The 19,841-nt window shown below is 36.5% G+C and overlaps 1 protein-coding gene and 1 long non-coding RNA gene across 2 annotated transcripts; one reads left to right on the top strand and one right to left on the bottom strand.

The window, feature by feature from the left end:
• Nucleotides 1–5,269: 5,269 nt before the first annotated feature.
• On the top strand, nucleotides 5,270–8,134 carry LOC125018090. Its single transcript, XR_007113918.1, has 2 exons — nucleotides 5,270–5,319; nucleotides 7,578–8,134. It is a non-coding gene; the product is annotated as an uncharacterized LOC125018090 (long non-coding RNA).
• Nucleotides 8,135–11,261: 3,127 nt separating this feature from the next.
• sephs3 (selenophosphate synthetase 3) lies at nucleotides 11,262–19,381 on the bottom strand. The gene is made up of 8 exons (XM_047609090.1): nucleotides 18,971–19,381; nucleotides 16,719–16,822; nucleotides 16,418–16,525; nucleotides 15,417–15,571; nucleotides 15,078–15,168; nucleotides 14,568–14,667; nucleotides 13,725–13,937; nucleotides 11,262–12,212 (listed from the first exon to the last, which is right to left on the bottom strand). Exons 1-8 carry the CDS (start codon nucleotides 19,245–19,247, stop codon nucleotides 11,962–11,964), a joined length of 1,299 nt encoding a protein of 432 aa, XP_047465046.1. The 5' UTR covers nucleotides 19,248–19,381; the 3' UTR covers nucleotides 11,262–11,961.
• Between the last annotated feature and the right edge of the window lie 460 nt (nucleotides 19,382–19,841).

The raw sequence follows: 19,841 nt of genomic DNA, 5'->3' as shown, positions 1-19,841 counted from the left end.
TGTTTTTGGTTCATTTAGTGTCAGGTAATATTAATTGATGCTGTATTTTTTTAGATGAAGTCAAACCTTAAGTTAAATTCTATATTCTAAAAAACAATAAAACAATAAACAGAATATCTGTGATCACTCCTCATCGTCCTTTTAACACCACAGTATCTATGACTAATGTTGCTTCTCAGTGAAGCTCTTAGTGTTAACATCTTTTATTTAGCTACATTTATCATAACTGAAATGAACTAAAACTAGTTTAAACTAACTGATCCACTTTTCCAAATCCGTACTAGTTCGTATGGATCATTGTTGAGTCCAAATGTCCTTAATGTTGATCTGATAATCCACATTTTTTCCTGGTATCTCAGTATTTACTGATACATTTCGTTGTGTTTATACCACTCAGGGGGCGTGGCCTCAGGAGGAAGTGACATCACTGCAAACCCTCTATACATTGTATAACGAGATTGGTGAGCTTCTCCTTTTTCAGTGCAGAAACACAAGTTACATGACCGGCCAAAAGTTTGGAACCAACTTCCAAGTTTCTGTTCACGTGTGTTTCTTAAAAAGTCGCCAGCGTGAGTTCTATGTATTTATCACATGATCAGACTTTACTTTTACTGATATGAACCATTTTCCTCAGTTTAGCTTCAGCTGAACATTAATGTCACCAGAACATTGATGAATAAATGTCAGAAAAAGAAAAGAAGAAGAGCTTAACTTCAGTGCAAAAGTAAAAAAATAAATAAATCACACTTTAACTTCTTTTCTTTTAAGAGTCTACGTATAAATATCTCTTGTGGAACAAATGTCTCTTATATTTCACGATGATGTTAAAGCAAGAAAAACTCAAATACGATGAACATTATAGTAAAAATGTCTCTTGATAAGTTTCTCTTCATATAATAATCATGTTTATTTTGATACCCATGAAACTATGATCTTTTATTTGGCCTGTAGTGCAAAAAAGATATTTACAAGAGAGGATTAAATACTGAGAAATACTGAAAATATACAAGATCATAAAATATATTTTTATAAACATATGCGTCCTCATACGGGGACGTTAAGTTTTACGTTTGTATCTTCGTATTCTGCTTCATTTAAACTTTTATCCTCTGAACTAGTTGGTGTAAAAACACGACAGTGGATTCGTTCTGAAGCCGAAGTCTCGTAACAAACGTGTGAAAATGTACAAATCAAATTTTTACAGTTTAAACTTCTTTCTTTTACGCTTATTAACTTTATTTAATATTACAGGCAAATAGTAAGAAGCTAAAACTTAAACTAATTAGCAAATACTCGATTGAGGATGTTGGGAATTCATCATGTGCAGTTCTGTTATTGCTCAGCAACGTTCAGACGTGAAAATTAACCTATTTTGTTACATATTGGAAACTTTATTATAATACTGAGTGAAATAATCCCCGTGTCCACATATGAGGTCATACATTTTCCAAAAAACTACTTCCTGTTCAAAGACAGTGCTTAGTTTTTACTGTTCTTAGGTCCTAATAATCCCAAATAAAGACAAACGGAGAAATTAAAAATGCAAACAAACAAACAAAAGCTCAGGTCTGAGGAGGTTTAGAGACGAGGGGACGGTTTGTGATGGATTCGTTTTATCTCAGGACGTTTATATTATGTGAATTATGGTTCAGGTCTGTGGTGTAATTTTTACTTCAGTAAATTACAGACATGGACGATTCTCGCAGGATTAAGATCACGGATTATTACAAATTACCAGATAAAACTAGTTCTGTGAGAATTAGGCATAAACGTGAATAAATTAGGAGTTAAAATGTAAATTAGTGACAATTATGAGAGAAACATGAGACTGAAATTAGCTGAATCGTTTTTAGGCAAAATGTTTGTGTGTCTTCACTGAAACGATGAAGCATCCGAGAACAAAGCGTTCGGCCCGAAGCCGAAGAAGAAGAAGCTCCTTCCTCCTCCTCCTCCTCCTCCTCCTCCTCCTCCTCCTCCTGCTTCTCCTTCCTCCTCTTCCTCCTCTTCCTCGTCCTCCTGCTCCTCCTCCTCCTTCATCATCCTCCTCCTCCTGCTCCTCCTCCTCCTCCTCCTTCCTCATCCTCCTGCTCTTCCTCCTCCTCCTGCTCCTCCTGCTCCTCCTCTTCCTCCTCCTCCTGCTCCTCCTGCTCCTCCTCCTCCTCCTTCCTCCTCCTGCTCCTCCTCCTCCTCCTCCTCCTCCTGCCCCTCCTCCTGCTCCTCTTCCTCCTCCTCCTCCTCCTCCTCCTCGTCCTCCTCCTCCGTCTCCTCCTCCTCCTCCTCCTCCTCCTCCTCCTCCTCCTCGTCTCCGGGGAGGAGGACCAGGTGCTGCTCTGGATCCACCGGACTTTCCAGGCTGAAACGCAGACGTCCTGAGGGGGTCGGTCCGGTTACGCTCGGCTGGTCTCACACCTGTGTCACATCATCCATCATCCATCACCTTTAATCGCTTCTTCTGCTTTTACTGCTGCTGATAACGAGCAGATAAGAACTCGATCTGGTCTCTGAAGACGAGAATTAAAGAATTATTCCTCCACTTCCTGGTTCTGCACTGATCTTCTGCACTTTACTTTTGCACATTTGACTTTGGCTAATTTTACTGAATAATCTAATGGAAAAGTAACGTATTTAAATGTATTTATCCGGTTTCTCTTTGTCTACGTTCAGGACTTGATCATCTGCTGATGTTTGGAGACATTTTTAAACTGACCTGTTATATGTGTATAATATTTTTTATTCTTATTTTATTATTTTTTCTACCATAGTTATTTATCTTATTTTATTTATCATGTTAGACACAGCTGTTAGTGTCATATACTGTTTACTTGTGTCTATGTTATAGTTAGTTACCTGAGTGTATAAGTTCGTTCCAGCTCATGGTTCTTACAGATGTGAACGACAAATAAAAATCCTTAAATCCTAGAATATAAATGTTTATATTTATATGTTACATAAATGGAATAAATAGGAAGAACTTTGTCATAACACATGAGTTACAACGAAATATTTTTTGTCAGATATCTCTAGTAACAGTTGAGTTTATAGGTAATAATATACTTAATATATATAAATATAAAATAGATAATAAAACTTTGACATCAATCTAATTTAATATTTTCTAAACTGTTTATTAAGCCTGTTTAATATTACTAGACCTTTTTATTATTCAAAGAAATTCTGCTTTACTGATTAAAAATAAGGACGTATTTCTTGAAAATAAATAAATAAATAAATAAATCTTCTGAATTGAACTGAACATTTTTTAGTGTAAATTTTACTTAAACCTCATTCTTATTTTATTCTTATATCTTGTCAATGTTTTATATATATATTTAATCTTAACTGAATCTTAATCTTAATAATTTCCCTCAATAAACTGATCACGAGTCTTGAATTTTGGTTTTCAGTCACACATCAAGTTATTGTCGTTATTATTATATGTTGTTGTATTTAAATCTAGAGTTTGAATCTAAAACTACTTTTTCCTGGTAAGAACCTAAATAATGTTTTTTTAATGTTCATTTTGTCCATTCGTGAATTCATTCTAAATGTTTTTTTTTATTGTGTTGTCAAACAGAGTTTTTGTAGTTTTAATATTTAGTTTATTTAGTTTTTAATGTTTAGTTCATATCATCGTCGACTAAATTAAATCTGTGTCCAGGTCGAAGGAAACAACAGGAGGAGACGCGTCTGTCATGAATTACGGCCTCAGCAACATGAAACATCTGAATGATTCTTCTTTTTACAGGTTTTTACATATTAACCACATTGAACCGAAGGATATAAACGTCTCTGTACTGTGAGAAACATAATTAATTTATAAAACATTAACTTTTAATTGTTGTTAACATGTTAGCATTTAGCAATGCATTTAATTCTTCCTCTACAGGTTTGACTTTACATTTATTTATTTCTCAGTTCGTCCAGTTCTTACTTTAAATAACAAAAAGTTTAAATTAGTCTCTTATATAGTGAAATAGTTCTCACAGCTTTTTATTAAACTAATGTTTGATATCAGCAGCTTCACAGACTGTTGTACTAAAACGTATTCATTACTGTACCTAATAAACTGGCCAGTTTATTGTCCAGGCTTTTTACACGTTAACTTCATTGTCCTGAAGGATATAAATGTGATTAAACCTCCATGTCGCGTAGAAATGTAATTAATTTGTGAAATATTGGGATGTTTTGGTAATTGTTAGCATGTTAGCATATTAGCAATGCATTTAATTCTTTCTCCTACATTTGTGAATTTTCATTTACATTTATTTATTTCTCATTTTTGTCAGTACGTCCAGTTCTTACTTTAATTATCAGAAAGTTAGACTTAGTCTAACTTAACCCGACCTGGACGCCTGGTATCACCTGTGACACGAGGACGGTGGAGTTAACGGGGTCTCTGGTCACTTTTTTAGTTTTATTCCAAAAAAACTATGAAAACACAGTGAAATAGAACAACAACAACAACAAAAACTACGAAAACACAGTGAAATAGATCAAAAACTACGAAAACACAGTGAAATAGAACAACAACAACAACAAAAACTACGAAAACACAGTGAAATAGAACAAAAACTATGAAAACACAGTGAAATAGAACAACAACAACAACAAAAAGTATGAAAACACAGTGAAATAGAACAACAACAACAACAAAAAGTATGAAAACACAGTGAAATAGAACAAAAACTATGAAAACACAGTGAAATAGAACAACAACAACAACAAAAACTACGAAAACACAGTGAAATAGAACAAAAACTATGAAAACACAGTGAAATAGAACAACAACAACAACAAAAAGTATGAAAACACAGTGAAATAGAACAAAAACTATGAAAACACAGTGAAATAGAACAACAACAACAACAAAAACTACGAAAACACAGTGAAATAGATCAAAAACTACTAAAACACAGTGAAATAGAACAACAACAACAACAAAAACTACGAAAACACAGTGAAATAGAACAAAAACTATGAAAACACAGTGAAATAGAACAAAAACTATGAAAACACAGTGAAATAGAACAAAAACTATGAAAACACAGTGAAATAGAACAAAAACTATGAAAACACAGTGAAATAGAACAAAAACATAACAAAAACTATGAAAACAGAGTTATTATTAAGCTAATGCTGGATGTGAGAAGCTTCATGTTAATGAGGGGGGAGGGAGGGAGGGGGAGGGAGGAGGGGGGGAGGGGGAGGAGCTTGTTCTGATCTGGAGAAGTGAAAGTGAAATGAATCTCTGGGAGTATTTAAAGAGGAAGTCTGGAACTATCTGCACTCGGGAGACGACGCTCGGCCGTGAGACTCGGGGTGAGTCGTGTCTTATTATTTTATCCTTTTATCACAAACTTCTTCTTCTTCTTCTTCTTCTTTGTTGTTTATTCGTTGCAGGAGCTCGAGCAGTTGCTGCTTTTTCTACTTTCACTTTGCCTCCACTCTGCTGGCTTTGTTTCTGATCCCTCATGTCCCTCCCTCATTTCTCTTTTCATTCACTTCAAGTTTATTCATTGTTTTTCTGTGTAAAATCCATTGATTTTAACAGACTCTTGTTCATTCTCCTTTTAATGTTCATAAAACTAAAACAGCTTGTTTTTTTTTTTTTTGATTTCTTATCGAGGTTTTACGTCAAGATAACAAACTGAAAGTGTTTCTCTTGTGTTTATCACTTTGGTTTCATTAAACCTTCGTGTTATTTGAAGCTTTAAAGCTGCTTGAAATGAATCGAGCTGTAAGATTTGAAGCTCTTCCTTAAAACTTTTTCCTTTCCAGCTCTTTCGTCCTCTTCCTCGTCAGGCTGACCTCACGTGCCCCCTCCTTCTTTCTATGCTTTCTTTTTCCCCTCTGATAAAACGCAACAGGTTTTTCTAGACCAAGCGTCAACACGACAAGCAGCAGATAAAGAGATAAAATGTTTCTCATTTTTTTGACCAGTGCTTCACTTCCTTCTTGGGCCACAGCTACAAAAGATCTTTAGTTTTGTTATTTTTTAAATATAAATGTGATTTCTGTTTGAAAACTAGATAGAAACTGAAGGGTTTGGTTTCAATAAACTAGTAAAAAACTTGGTTAATTTCAGCTCCTTTTTGTATCGTAGCATTTAACATGTTTTAAATTGTAAAGGTTCAGCTGCTTTGCCATTTACTTCCAGCGATTCCTGCTTATTTGCATTTTTCGCAAATTTTATGCAATTTCATAATCTAGTAAAAATGAAATGAAAATAAAATTTAAGTAAGAATCTAGCAAAATAAAATAAAATATATGTAAAAATCTAGTAAAATAAAAATCTAGTAAAAAATAAAATAAAATAAATCTAGTGCATTATTCTAACCCTCCAGTAATTACGTCACTATGCAGTGATACATCTGAGCTATGCAGAAGGAAGTCTGGAGCGGAGCTGACTTCACTCATAAATCCTGGCTCTGCCCCAGAAATACAGGATTTCTGGAGAAAAGTTCAAAGGTAAATTAAACGGGTTCTGGGTATTAATTTCTCTTTGTAACCGTAACTTTCTATTCTGGGTATAATTCCTGAAAAATTCTTTACTGAGAATCCTGCTTCTGATAGCAATAAAAGACAATAACTTCCTGGTTAAGGCCACGGCTTTGCATAACGCAGCGGAGAGACAAGGTAAAAAAAATAAAATAAATAAAAGAGTATTTATCTTGGAGAACAGCCTCATGAACGATGGGAAATATGTTGCACAAGTGTAAGAATAATAAAATATAAAGCTAAAATATATGTAAAATCTAGTAAAACAAAATAACAATAACATGTATGTAAAAATCTAGTAAAATAAAATAAAGTAAAAAAACTTAAGAAAAAATAAAAATAAAATATGAGTAAAAATCTTAAAATAAAAACAAATTATATGCAAAAATCTAATAAAATAAAATAAAAATAAAAATAAAAATCTAGTGAAACTAAATAAAAATAAAACACAAGTAAAAATCTAGTAAAATAAAATAAAAGTAAAAATATAGTAAAAGTAAAAATCTAGTGAAACTAAATAAAAATAAAACACAAGTAAAAATCTAGTAAAATAAAATAAAAGTAAAAATCTAGTAAAAGTAAAAAACTTAAGAAAATATAAAAATAAAATATGAGTAAAAATCTTAAAATAAAAACAAATTATATACAAAAATCTAGTAAAATAAAATAAAATAAAATAAAAATAAAAGTAAAAATCCAGTGAAACTAAATAAAAATAAAACAAGTAAAAATCTAGTAAAATAAAATAAAAATAAAACACAAGTAAAAATCCAGTAAAATAAATCTCAGTCGTAGAGGTAAAAGTTAAACAAAGCAAACACATAAAAGTGGTTTTCCTCTTCTTTGCATGTCATGTGTCACGTTTCCATTAAAATCAGCTGTAGTTGGATGAAGCGAAGCTTTTCTGATCGTGTGAAAGGAAAAAAAAACAGAACCGAATGAGTCAGAGGAAGTCAGCGTCACTTCTCACTTTTTTTTTTTTTACATTTTCTCACGCAAATAACACTTAACAGTCGTAAACTGTGCAGAATCATTAGGTTTTTTTTTTTAAAAGTGACTTTTTCCTTGTTTCTCCACAGGCGCGTGGACGCCGCGGCCTCGTGCTCCGTGTTTTTGTGGGTGGGATTGTAACGGAACCCATAATGCAGCTGTGATCCAGAGGCCCCAGCTGGTTATGGCGTCCGTTTCCATCCCACGACGCACAACACTTCCTTCATCCCTTCATCCCCTCGTGTCTTTCATCCTCCGTGTCTGCAGCTCATTCTGTGTCTTTATTGTTCGGTTAAAGGTTTAGAAACAGCAGCAGGAGGAGGAACAGAAAGAAAAGTGGCTTCGGTTTAAGTTTCTTCGTCAGAGAGAAAACGAAAGCCAGAGGATAATAAAATGCTGAGGTTTTTAAAGTGTCGTGTTGTCGTGTGATCCGTGGACGCACGGACGCGTCCGACGCTGGTGTTTCTTTCCTCAATGACACGTTTTCTCCCGGATTGCTGGCGACTTTTTAAACGCAACCGGGAATTTCGTGTCAGCCAAGAATGACACCCAATGACACCCAGAGCCACAGCGAGGGTTCACCCGCGCCACTGTGATTTTATTCAGATATAAAGAATATATTCTAATAAACATCTTTAAACCGTCATCCTCTGTGTTTGTTCAAAGTTTGTTCTCAGTCCTGGTCATTAAACTAATAAATAAATCAATAAAACAAGCTAAAGAACTGGACTCGTTTCTGAAGATGTTTCCATTTAAACCTAAACTTCGTCCAACATTAGATACAAGTTAAATAAAAGTTAAAGTTTATTACTAGTTAGAGACGTTCACGTTTATTTAAAAAATAATGAACATATAAGACTTCAGTCACTTTTATTTTTTGTTTTTATTTAAAACCAAATCTCTGTAGCGTCAAAACTTCTTCTTCTTTTGTTTTAATGGTGGTTGGCCAACGTCAAAGCTGCAAAAGAAGAAGAAGAAGAAGAAGAAGAAGAAACCAGGTCATGTGACTAAACATGTCCGCTGTGTGGAAAACGTTCACTTGACTCAGACAAAGAAAAGACTTAATGATTCCACAGTTTATTAAAGATCAGATCGGGACGAACATTAAAGACGAGTTTGATTAATTAAAAATCTCTGATGGAGACGAGTTAATTCAAACCTTTATCCCGCCACAGCGACTTTAGTAAAAAGAAATAAAATAATAAAAGAAAATATAAGCAAAAATCTGGTAAAATAAGTAAAAAAAATATATATATATATACTAAAATACAAGAAAATACAAGTAAAATTTATTAAGATAAAATAAAAACCCAATAAAATAAAATATAAGTAAAAATCTAGTAAGATAAAATAAAATATAACAAAATTTTAGCAGAATAAAATAAAAGTAAAAATCTAGTAAGATAAAGTAAAAAGAAAATATAAGAAAAATTCTACTAATATAAAACAAAAGTTAAAAAAAATCTACCAGAATAATAATAATAAATAAAATAGAAATAAGATTGATTAATAATAAATCTATACCTGTCAGAAAACATTGAGAAATTATATTTTTCTCTGTTTTAACATGTTAAAAACGCCCTAAATTCATTCAGTTTAATATAGTAAGAAAATAGTTGTATTTTAGGAAGGTGGGATTATTTTATCAGTATTTTAACTTAATATTTTTTTTTCTGCTGTAGTGTCTCCACTCGTTAATAACAACCTCTGTACCATATGAATTAATAATAAATCTGTACATATGATTTTGTGAATGTGTTCAAATATCTCAGAAAAAAACGCACACAAAGAATTGTATTTTTTTGAGGCAGTGAAAACCTTTTTCCTGCCGTTTCATTTCAAAATAACCCAATTAATTAATCTAAAATCTCTAAATATTTTCGTAGAGAACTTTTTTAACATGTTAAAATAATATTAAAGGTGTTCAGTTTAATACAAAGAGAAAGGGATCGAGGAAGCTGCATGTTTACTTGAGAATAACCTGAGTAATTGTGTCTCTGGAGCAGAATATTCCTCCATGTCGTGCTAACAGGCTATCGGCATTAGCCCAGACACAACTCGAATTATTTCCTCTTCATCTTGTTGAACTCGTGTTTTTTTTACTCTAAAAGTCTGGTGTGAAATACAGAGGCAGGATTCTGTGTCTGCCAGAAGGAGGCAGCGTAAACACATTTAATTATTAACTTATTTCTTTCTATAGGGAGGCTACATTCAGCAGCTCTTCACCTCCTGTTCCCATCAGATGTGGTGTCCCTCAAGGTTCAGGTTTAGGGCCTCTTCTTTTTTTCCTTACATGTTCTTCCACTCGACTTTATCTTCAAAAGCAAATACGACTTCCAATATTCCTTGCTATGCAGACGACACATAATTTTACTTACGGTTTAGACCAGACTGAGTTCACTTCAAAACCTCTTTGATCGTCTGAATGACGTCAAATATTTTTTATTTTTTTTAATTTTTTATCTCTGATCTCTCATAACCTCCCGGTTTTATTACCGCAGCTCCTCGTATACAGGACTGACTCATTCCACATCTTCTAGGCTGCAATTACAGAAAAATATTTGTTCACGCTAATCACAACCATCAGAAATATTCCATACTCATTTCCAGAAGAGTCGGGACATTTGTTTTTTGGTTTTTTTAAGGATATAAACAAAATGCATTAACTTTAAAATTTCTTGAGACAATATTTTACTTACGATAGAATATTCATATTGCAACAGGACTCAAAAAAGTTGGGACAGAGGCAGAAAATGGGCTGAAAAGGGCAAAAAAAAAACATTGAAAAGAATTAGATGGGAGAACATTTAGCAACTAAAGGCAGTTAAAGGCAGGATATGTAAACTCTATGTAAAGCTCATTTAAAGTGCTGCCTTTTCACTCTTGCTTTTAGATCGGTCCAGGGTTCCTGTGAAATTTAAGACAATTGAAGACGATTATGGACTAAATTTAAGGCTTAGACGAAGTAGAAAAAATAAGGAAAATCCAGAATTACTGAGAGATTAATAAATGTAGTTTCAATGGAAGTCAATGGGACATTTTTGCTGCCATTGACACAACAGGGAAGTAAATTGTAAATCTGATGCTACATAAAAACTAAAAATGTTTCAGATAATCTTGGTCATATCCAAGATTGTTTAACAAAATTGCCCTAGTTTTATGGAAAATAGCTAATTTTTCTTGTTTTTTTTTCATTGAAACAAAACAAAAAAACAAAAACAATAGTGACTTAAATTAAGCAAACTGGCATTTAAAGGTTAAACTTCCTAAAAATTACTGAATTTTTGGTAGATTTGTAAAAAGTGGTTTAAGAGATTTATGCAGAAAAAAAGTCAAGATGTTTTTGGTGATAATCTTTTTTTCCCAGTGTTGAATTTCATATTTTGTGTAAAAAATTTGACTTTGTTACAAAAATAATTTGTGCCACATTCACAAACAGCCAAAAACGAAGAGGAAATGTTTTTCCCAAATATGGTTTTCTGAAGGATAAATAAACTTATTTTGACATTTAGGCGAGTTTTAAATCTGCTTCATTTGCCCTCTGGTCTATTACGTTTCCATTCCTCATTAGTGGAGCAGGACGATCTGAGTAATAGCTGAATAAATAAACGTAATTCTCGATCTTAAATTAACCCATAAAGGCTCCACTGTGTTTAACCCACTCTACTCGTATTATTTTATTCTTCGTTTCACATGTGTTATTATCTGACTGGAAAACCACTTTGGGTCAAACACTTACGTTTTTTTTTCTCACATGACACCGAACCAGCGTGTTGGTCTGAGTTGATGTTGATTTTATTGATTGTGAAAAGCATCTCTAAAACATACAGACATCTTCAGAGCCTCCGCCGCTCTGAGTCCGACCCCCGATCCAGAGCAAACATCCGCTCTGCCCGGCCCCGAGCGCCGGAGTTTATCAGGCAGAGCTTCATGAACAAGGAACGCGGGGGGAGGGACTCGGCACCGGAGGAGGAGGAGGAGGAGGAGGAGGAGGAGGAGGAGGAGGAGGAGGAGGAGGAGGACGTCCTGGACGCTGCCCACACCTGGAACCGGGAGGAAGCTGCTCAAGCCTTCCTCCGAGGGGGGGGGGGCAGGACCAGGCGCCGGGACCAATGAACCGTGATACATTCATCAACATAAAACACATTTAAAGTCACCCACTGAGCCCTAGAACGAACAAAAACAAACAGGAAATAAATCACCACGAACGATATCAGACGCTCTGATTCCATCTTTGAATCAAGCACGAAATGTTTTAGAGTCATTTTTTTTTTAAAAATTGAAAGTCTTTTCTTTTTTTTGCTTTCAAATAAATTATGAAGCCACGTGGATTAGGAGCGGGAAGGGAGATGGACCCAAATAATAATAATAATAAAAAAAAAAGTGAGGGTTTCTGATTGGACAGCTTTGAGACTTTTAAACGCACACACACACACAGACACACACAGACACACACACACAGACAGTGGGCGACTATGATAAATTGGGGGTGGGGTCGGGGCTGGTGGAGCTGTTGTCCTGGTTGGCGGCCAGACTCCCCCGCGGCGGCACCTCGATGATGCGAGGCTTGTCGATGATGCGGGCGCGGCGGTCGCCCTTCTCCACGATGCCGATGATCCAGGCGCCGCCGGCCGCCCCCTGACCTCCGGCCGCCGAGCTCTGGCTCTTCATCTCCGAGCAGAACTTAGCCGCCTGTTCTCTGGGCAGACACACCAGGAGGCCGCCTACGAGAAAACAAAGGACAGGAGTGAGGATTCAAAATAAAAGCGGTAGCTCTGAAATTTCAAGTTTCAACTGTCAAAGTCTCGTCTTTACATGACATCCCATAATTCTCGAGACTTCACTTTTACCGTCGACTGTTTCTACTGTGGACAAACCCATCGTGAACCTAAGAAATGACGCCTGAAGTGGGCGGAGCCTGCGGTCGCCATGTTGGATGAGCTTTACTCCGCCCATGCTCAGATACTCTAAATATGGACGTTAAGCCCCGCCCACCTAACTCCTCGCCTGTCACTCAATGCGGGAACGCCCTTAATTGTGCCGAATTTTAAGCCTTAATAAAAAATTAACTAATGAGTTAGAAAATAAAGTTGTCATGAATAGTGAAATTAACTATTTAATAATGCTGTAAAGTTGGTCTTTTTAACATGGGCGTCTATGGGGATCGTTCCCTTGTGGAGCCTCTAGTGGCCACTAGATGAACTGCAGTATTTTTAGCTTCGTCGCTCTGATCTGGAGGTTTGATGCTTCGCTTTGAGGAAGATGGACTTTAAATGAACTGGTCACATGACCCCCTGCATCATCTCTAGTGATGGGGAAGTGTTTTATATTATATTTATATTTATATTATATTGATACGTCTGGAAAAACCACCTTATAAGAGCATAGAAATCATATTTGAGAGGGTTTTGTTTCCTGTTCTTTTTTATCGGGATATTCAGGTTTTCTGCTTTTCTACGCAGATTAGAAAGTGTCATCGATTCACTTACCAGTAGGTGGCAGTAAGTTTGTGTTCACACCATAGAAGAAGATCCACAAAGTTTGTTTACATCTGCTAATTTAACACAGATTATACGAGATCTGGATTTTCTTGTATTGGGGACAAAAGAGAGTTTGTTTTCCAGTATTTAACTACTGATAATAACTCAAATCCTTTTGAATCACACTTTTTGTTTAATTTATTTTGAGTTTGTGGATAAAAACTGAAGAAACCGAATGTTTTCCACGGTGGAGCGTTGGTTGACATAGATTCAGGATGGAAGGATTCTCACCTGAAGCTTATTTTTATTATCTGTTGTATATTTCTTAGTAGTTTCACTTTGTTTCATATATTTTGCATAAAAACAAACATGTGTGTGTCAGTGAAATGTCATGTCGACCTTATGATGCTCGAAGAAGAGACAGAATAGTTTTAATATTCAATCAATATGAAAGATCAAGTTTCCTTTTTTGTTTAATAGAATTGTATCTTGGGAACTAAAATGGAAACGTGTCTTTTATTTCATTATTCTCATTATTTTGCTGCTTATTGTGTTGTTTGTTCTTTGTAAACTGATTCTCGGGGTAAAGATTATATCAGATTCTTCTTCTTTCTGCTCCGTTTGTGTTCATATTGAACAGTTTTACTTTGATCAATGAATGAAATAAAAAAACTAAAACGTTTATTTGGCGTTTTGTGCATTATAGCTCTGTTGAATCCGTTAAAAAAACGTCTGAAACGGTTTTTAATGACGTACCAGACGTCTCCGCCGACGTCCCCTGCACCAGGTTGAAGATGTTCCCGCAGGCTTTGCTGACGGCCGTCATCTTGGCGATGATGGGGAGGTTGTGGATGACGAACGCCACCTCGTTCCTCTGCTGCGCCGCCAGGTTGTTCGCGTGGCCCAACAACCCGAAGCCCGTCACGTCGGTGGCGGCGTGAGCCTGGAACTTGTGCATCAGACCGGCCGCTGGAGACGACACGAGAAGATTAACGTCAGAGTTAGACTCCAAACGTCTCTGAATAAATGAATAAAGTTCTACATTTCTGCATGAAAATGACTCAAAGCGTCAGAAATATTACACTTGTTTATTTAGTCATCGCTCCATTAGAGGAGCAGTGGTTGTTTTCAACACAGAACCTATTAATGTACTAGGGAAAAGGACAGAATATATGAGGTATATGAGGTAATTTTCCGAACAACAGAAAAAAACTAGAAACTAGCAGCGAACAACACAAAAAACTTTCTCATTACATTTCTCCATAAAAATGACTCAAAGCGTCAGAAATATTACACTTATTTATTTATTTAGTCATCGCTCCATTAGAGGAGCAGTGGTTATTTCTCTCTGGTTTCCAACACAAAACCTATTAATGTACGAAGTAAAAAGACAGAATATATGAGGTATATGAGGTAATTTTCCGAACAACAGAAAAAAAACTAGAAACTAGGAGCGAACAACACAAAAAAACTTTCTCATTACATGAACCTCACATTAACAGAAGTGCATCTACGTCACTGACATGTAACATTGGCTCATTTCCCTGAATAAATAAATAAATAAATAAATGACGTCCGGGTGAGGATGAGGTTTCGTACCTGTGCGGTTGAGCGTTGCCATGGAGAACATGGCTTCCTGATAGGCCTCTTTGACTTCCTCTTTGGTGACGACCAGCTTGATCTTGTTCCACCGTTCAGGCTGGAGAGACGGAAACAAACACGTTGATGCCAGGGATTCTTTTTACTTTCATTTTTATGAATATAAATATATATATATTTGTGCTGTCGTGTCATGATTAGAGCTTAGGTGACGTAGCTCATATGTTAAGAACAAACCCAGATAAATTCATATTTATAGTAGCACATGAATCATTTATGATCATCTATGTAGAGACTCTGCTTTCACACAAACATTTTAGCTGAAACATTCTTTTGTCGTTGTTGTTTTTTTTTAGATAAGTTCATGTTTTAGAAAACTGAACAGTCTTGGAAACATGACGTATTCATTTTCCATACTTGTGTAGGAACCCTGAGCCTCGTCCCTCTAACACCGGCTCATTAATTACGTTATTTATTTAGCTTTTCCCGTGGAGACGAGGATGAACCGACCTGATCGAGCCACTGGTGGGCGTTCACAGCCACCTGAGTCCCCAGAGGTTTCGTTAGAACCAGGACGTCGCCGGGTACGGCTCCATCAGGCCTGGAAACATAAGGGAACGTTTATTATTCCAGAGGTGACGGAAGAAAGACTGTAAACGAAGGAGGAGACGGAGCAGAAACCACCAAAGGTCCATGGACCAGTTATACAAGCGAGGTTTAGTTGTTTTCAGTCATATGATCTGAACCAGAGTTGCTGTAGTTCTGCGTTTGGAAACTTAAATGTAAGGATTCATAGTTCAAACGTTCTTTAGATGATCAGGTCTGATGTTTTAGAGACAGAGGACTCACATGATGAACTCGTTGGGCTGACAGACGACCGACGCGACGCCTCCGACGATGATCCAGGGGTTGATCACGGTCTGTCCGCCCGTCACAGACGTCCCTCCCTCCTCGGCCGCGTCGCGAAACCCTCGAATCATCAGCGGCATCACGCGCTCACGGTCCTGACGCAAAGAGGACGAAAAGAAGAGGATCAACTTTCTGGACTTCACTCACATCCTCATGTTTACATTTTTGTCTTTTGTTTTTGCAGATTTTTGCAAAAACTTTTAAGAGACATAATCTGAAGTCGGATGTTTTTTCTGTTTTTTTAATAATAAAACCCGTAAAACAGTCAAACCGTTCACTGCTTTAAGAAACCAACCAACCAAGTTCCCTTATTAAGAGTCCAGTTATCAGTAAACAACACATTTCAGATCAGGGCTGTTTATACTGACCCACAAAACCTCAAGTCTCATGAGACGTTACAACAGGGACCTGCAGGTTTGAACAAGTGACATTTTAAGACCTTTTTAAGACCATTATGGATTAAATTTATCCTCTTATCATTCCAGACATTTTGCAACAACAACAACAACAAAAAAAACCCTATTTAGGACGTAGCCAAAGTAACTGAACGCTATTAATGAACATGTTGGAGCTCATTCATGGTCTTAGTCTCTTTTTAAAACCAAGACTCTGAAGTTTCTGTCACAAAAGAACAGAATCTCTCTAAGTGGTTTTGTTCTGGAGGAATAAAAAAAATAACAAGTTCAAAAATCAATAAACCTGAAGAAAATTGCAGCATTTGTTGACCCAGATGGAATCAAACTGCAAATGAAGTGGATTTAAGACTTAAACTACATGTCGTTTAAGACCTAAACTGCAAAATATGCTCGTATTTAAGTCTTTTCAAGGGATTATTAAGACTCTCTGTAAAAACCCTGTGGAAATAATTCTAATATGAGGATGAAGGAAGCGGCAGGTTTTTCTGAATCAGGCTGAATCTGAATCAGCGCCGCTGACGCTACCTTGTCGTTCATCTTCTGGCTGACGCTCAGCAGCATCAGCATGTTGTCGCACTCGGTGATGCCCATGGCGTAGAGGTCGCTGAGGACGTTAGCGCAGGCTATCCTGCCCTGAGAGGGACGGAGACAGACAGAGGACACGAAGGACATTTACTTTTTAAGGCTTAAGGTTTAGAGGAGCTCACTCTGTAGTAACAACACCTGAACACTAGGTGGCACTGTGATTATTTATTTATTATTTAACCTTTGTCTCCCCCTCCATCCACTCCCTTAAAAAAATAAGAAAAAACAACCAGTGCCTCACCATCATGTACGGATCCTCCACCAGGGGGTAAAAGAAATCTGTGGTCTGGACCAGCGACAGTCCTCCATGTCTGAGAGGAATCACACAACAGTCCATCCCCACACCTGGAAACACAAGCACACAATTCAACTCTTAGCTTATTTTAATTACTTCCACTACTTTAAAGGTTAATAAAGCTTTGAAAGCTGAGATTTCTTTGCTTCAACAGTATTAAACCTGCTGAGACCCTGCGTCCTCATACGGGGACGATAAGTTTAACTGGACAAGGTACAAAATCTCAGCAAATTTTTACAGCTGAAACTTGTTTATTTGTTACAGAAGCGTAAATAACTTATGTTTTTTTTTGGGTTTTTTTTGGGCTAATTATTTCCATTTTTCTCAGTAATTTATTTATTTTATTGGTTTATTTTTCAGAGTAAAATTTTCCTGTTTTTCTAAGTATCTTTATCTTGTCTTTTTTTTCCTGATTAATTTATTTATATTTTATTTTGTTTATTTCAGTTTTTCTGATTTTTTTCTTTTATTGTTTCAAATGTCCTTGTTTGAGTCTGAACAACAAGAAAAACAAGAAACAGAAAAAAAAAACACAAAATAAAATTACTCTGAAAAACAAACCAGCATCATGAAAATGAACAGTTTTATATTTTTTTTTACATATTAGTGACTTTATTATAATGTCGAGTGAAATAAAACCCAGCGTCCACACATGAGCACATAACTATTTTCCAAAACCGACTTCCTGTTCAAAGACGATGCTTAGTTTTTATAGTTCTTAAGTCGCACTAATCCCAAATAAAGAGAAATTAAAAATGCATCACAAAAAAAAAAAAGATCAGAAAACATCCATGTGAGAAAATTATATAATTTACTGCTGACAGCTGAGTTGTTAAATGGTGCAATGTATATGTGTATATTATTATTCTATTTTTATTTATTTATTTACTTTGTTCAACTTCAGCTGCTGGAGAGAAGTTGGTTGTGTGTTTAATTTTATTTTGTGTTGTAATATGTTAATGAGGGAGTTGCTGTTTGTGTAATGTTTGCTTGTTGAACCTATAGAAGTTAATACATCACACTTGAACTGGTTTCTACATGAACAGGAGGGAAAAATAAACCCATTAACCAGAATAAATGTTTGACTATGAGCTTGAACTTCGCCCTCAAAGTATCAGAGAGTTTCTGCTGATTCATACCTGGCAGTTAACACAACTTCCTCCTCATCAACACTATGTTAGCTGCTTTCTAGTGTTTTTAATTATATAGGCTGTAGACAGCGTATAACTTAGCACCATTAGCCGTTTATATGTTAGAGAATTTGACATTAACGTACAATAAAAATAAACTTTTAGCGTTTTATGAATAAGATAGAAAAAAATGTTGCGCGTAGACTTCGACAGCGGTTATTACGGTAGGCGGATATGAAGCGCCAGTTTAATGGCGTTCGATACCAAGTACATATAAGCCGAGTATCGCCGATATCAGTACTTTTTAATAATGAGGGTGGCTGCATGTAAATCTAAACCCGAAATAACTTTAACACTTTAAGTGTTTTTGTGATTTTCCTTTTGGATTATTAATCAACTACAATTGGGGCAAAGTTTATGAGTAAACAAAAAATCCGCTATTATCACAATAAAACCAAAAGACGGTTGAAGAAAGGAAAGTTGTAGAGCCTGAACTCAACCAGTCCGGTTGCTTTTTGTTTTGTTTTTTTTAAACACCTTTCCAACACTAACCATGAGTTGGATAACCGAGAACCTCACGGACATATTACAATAAGTTTTTGTTCAGAAACAACACAAAATTATTATCTGAGAACAAATAAAAAATTATTTTTTCGTGTGTTCAAAAACTACAATTACAAGAGAGAAACTGAACCGATACCAACGTAGTATCGGTACCAAAGGTGGCGTCGATGATGATTGATTCTAACGTGATAAGATCGATATCCCGTTTGGTAACGAGATTATCGATGGGGATCGATCCGCCCTCCACTGGTGATCAGGTTGCGCGCGCACTACAGCTACTACGGTAACCGGTAGCGATGCTACTGACGTTACAGACACAGCAGTTTAACTATGTTTAAATACGAATACACATGTCAACATAAATTAAACAGTATTTGTCCCCGTGTCTTAGTTCTACCGTGATAACATTTCACTCCTTTTGTATCTCATAAATCCGGAAAACCTTAAGCTAAGCACTAGTGGATGTAGCACAGAGGCTAGCTCTGCTAACTTCTAGTTCATTACCGAGTCGGGGCCCAGGCAACTGTTGGCCGAACTCCGAAGCTTGGTCTCCGGCCTTCCCCGTCCCGTCGCCCCGGTCCGGCTCCAGTCCCGCCAGGAGTTTGAGCAGAGCCTCCTGCGGGACCTTGCAGCCTCATCCCTTCAGGTCCGAGAAGGACGTGAGACGGAACCCGCGCTCCAGGCCGTGCTCCTCGGGTCTAAAGGGTTTGTATCCGGGGGGGAAACAGCTCTCGGTCCCCACAGCCTCCGCCGCGGGAGGCGGGGAGGTTGAGCCTGACATTGCCTCTCTCTGCCTGGACACTACGGAGCCAGCCGAGTAGCTTTCACCGGTAAATAAAGACGCAGGGATGAATGGAGCGTGGGTCCGTGGAGCCCTGCGTGTAACCGTAGACTCGAGTCAGGCTAAGCACAAGAACACAAACGGAACTTCCTGGCGGAACTTTCGCCGTAAAATAAAATTTACATAATCTTTTTGCATACACAAATGTATGGAAATATTTAGATGTTAGACTTCATCCTTTAAGAAATAATTTCATACTGAATGACAACTATGTATGAAAAAGTGTACCCAAAGGTATTTCTAGAAAAAAGCAGACGCCTTATTGCGAAAGTAAATATGACTTTCCGGTCTATCTCTGTGTTTCGCGGTTGAACTTGACGCATCAATGGACGGTTGAGCGATACCACCGGCTCTCGCTCGCAAGTACACGTTTGACATTTATACATACAAATAACTTTTAGCGAACACTTTACATGTTCCCATACTTTTGGTGTTCAATTTCATGAATTTAGAGGTAGTTAAACGACAATGACATTTAAAATATCGTAATAAAACAAACAACAAAAATAAGGTCTTCCTCGATTTGTGGTAAAT

This window comes from Mugil cephalus, chromosome 1 (assembly GCF_022458985.1).
Source record: "Mugil cephalus isolate CIBA_MC_2020 chromosome 1, CIBA_Mcephalus_1.1, whole genome shotgun sequence".
NCBI lineage: Eukaryota > Metazoa > Chordata > Actinopteri > Mugiliformes > Mugilidae > Mugil > Mugil cephalus.
This window is presented reverse-complemented; position numbering and strand designations above follow the sequence as displayed.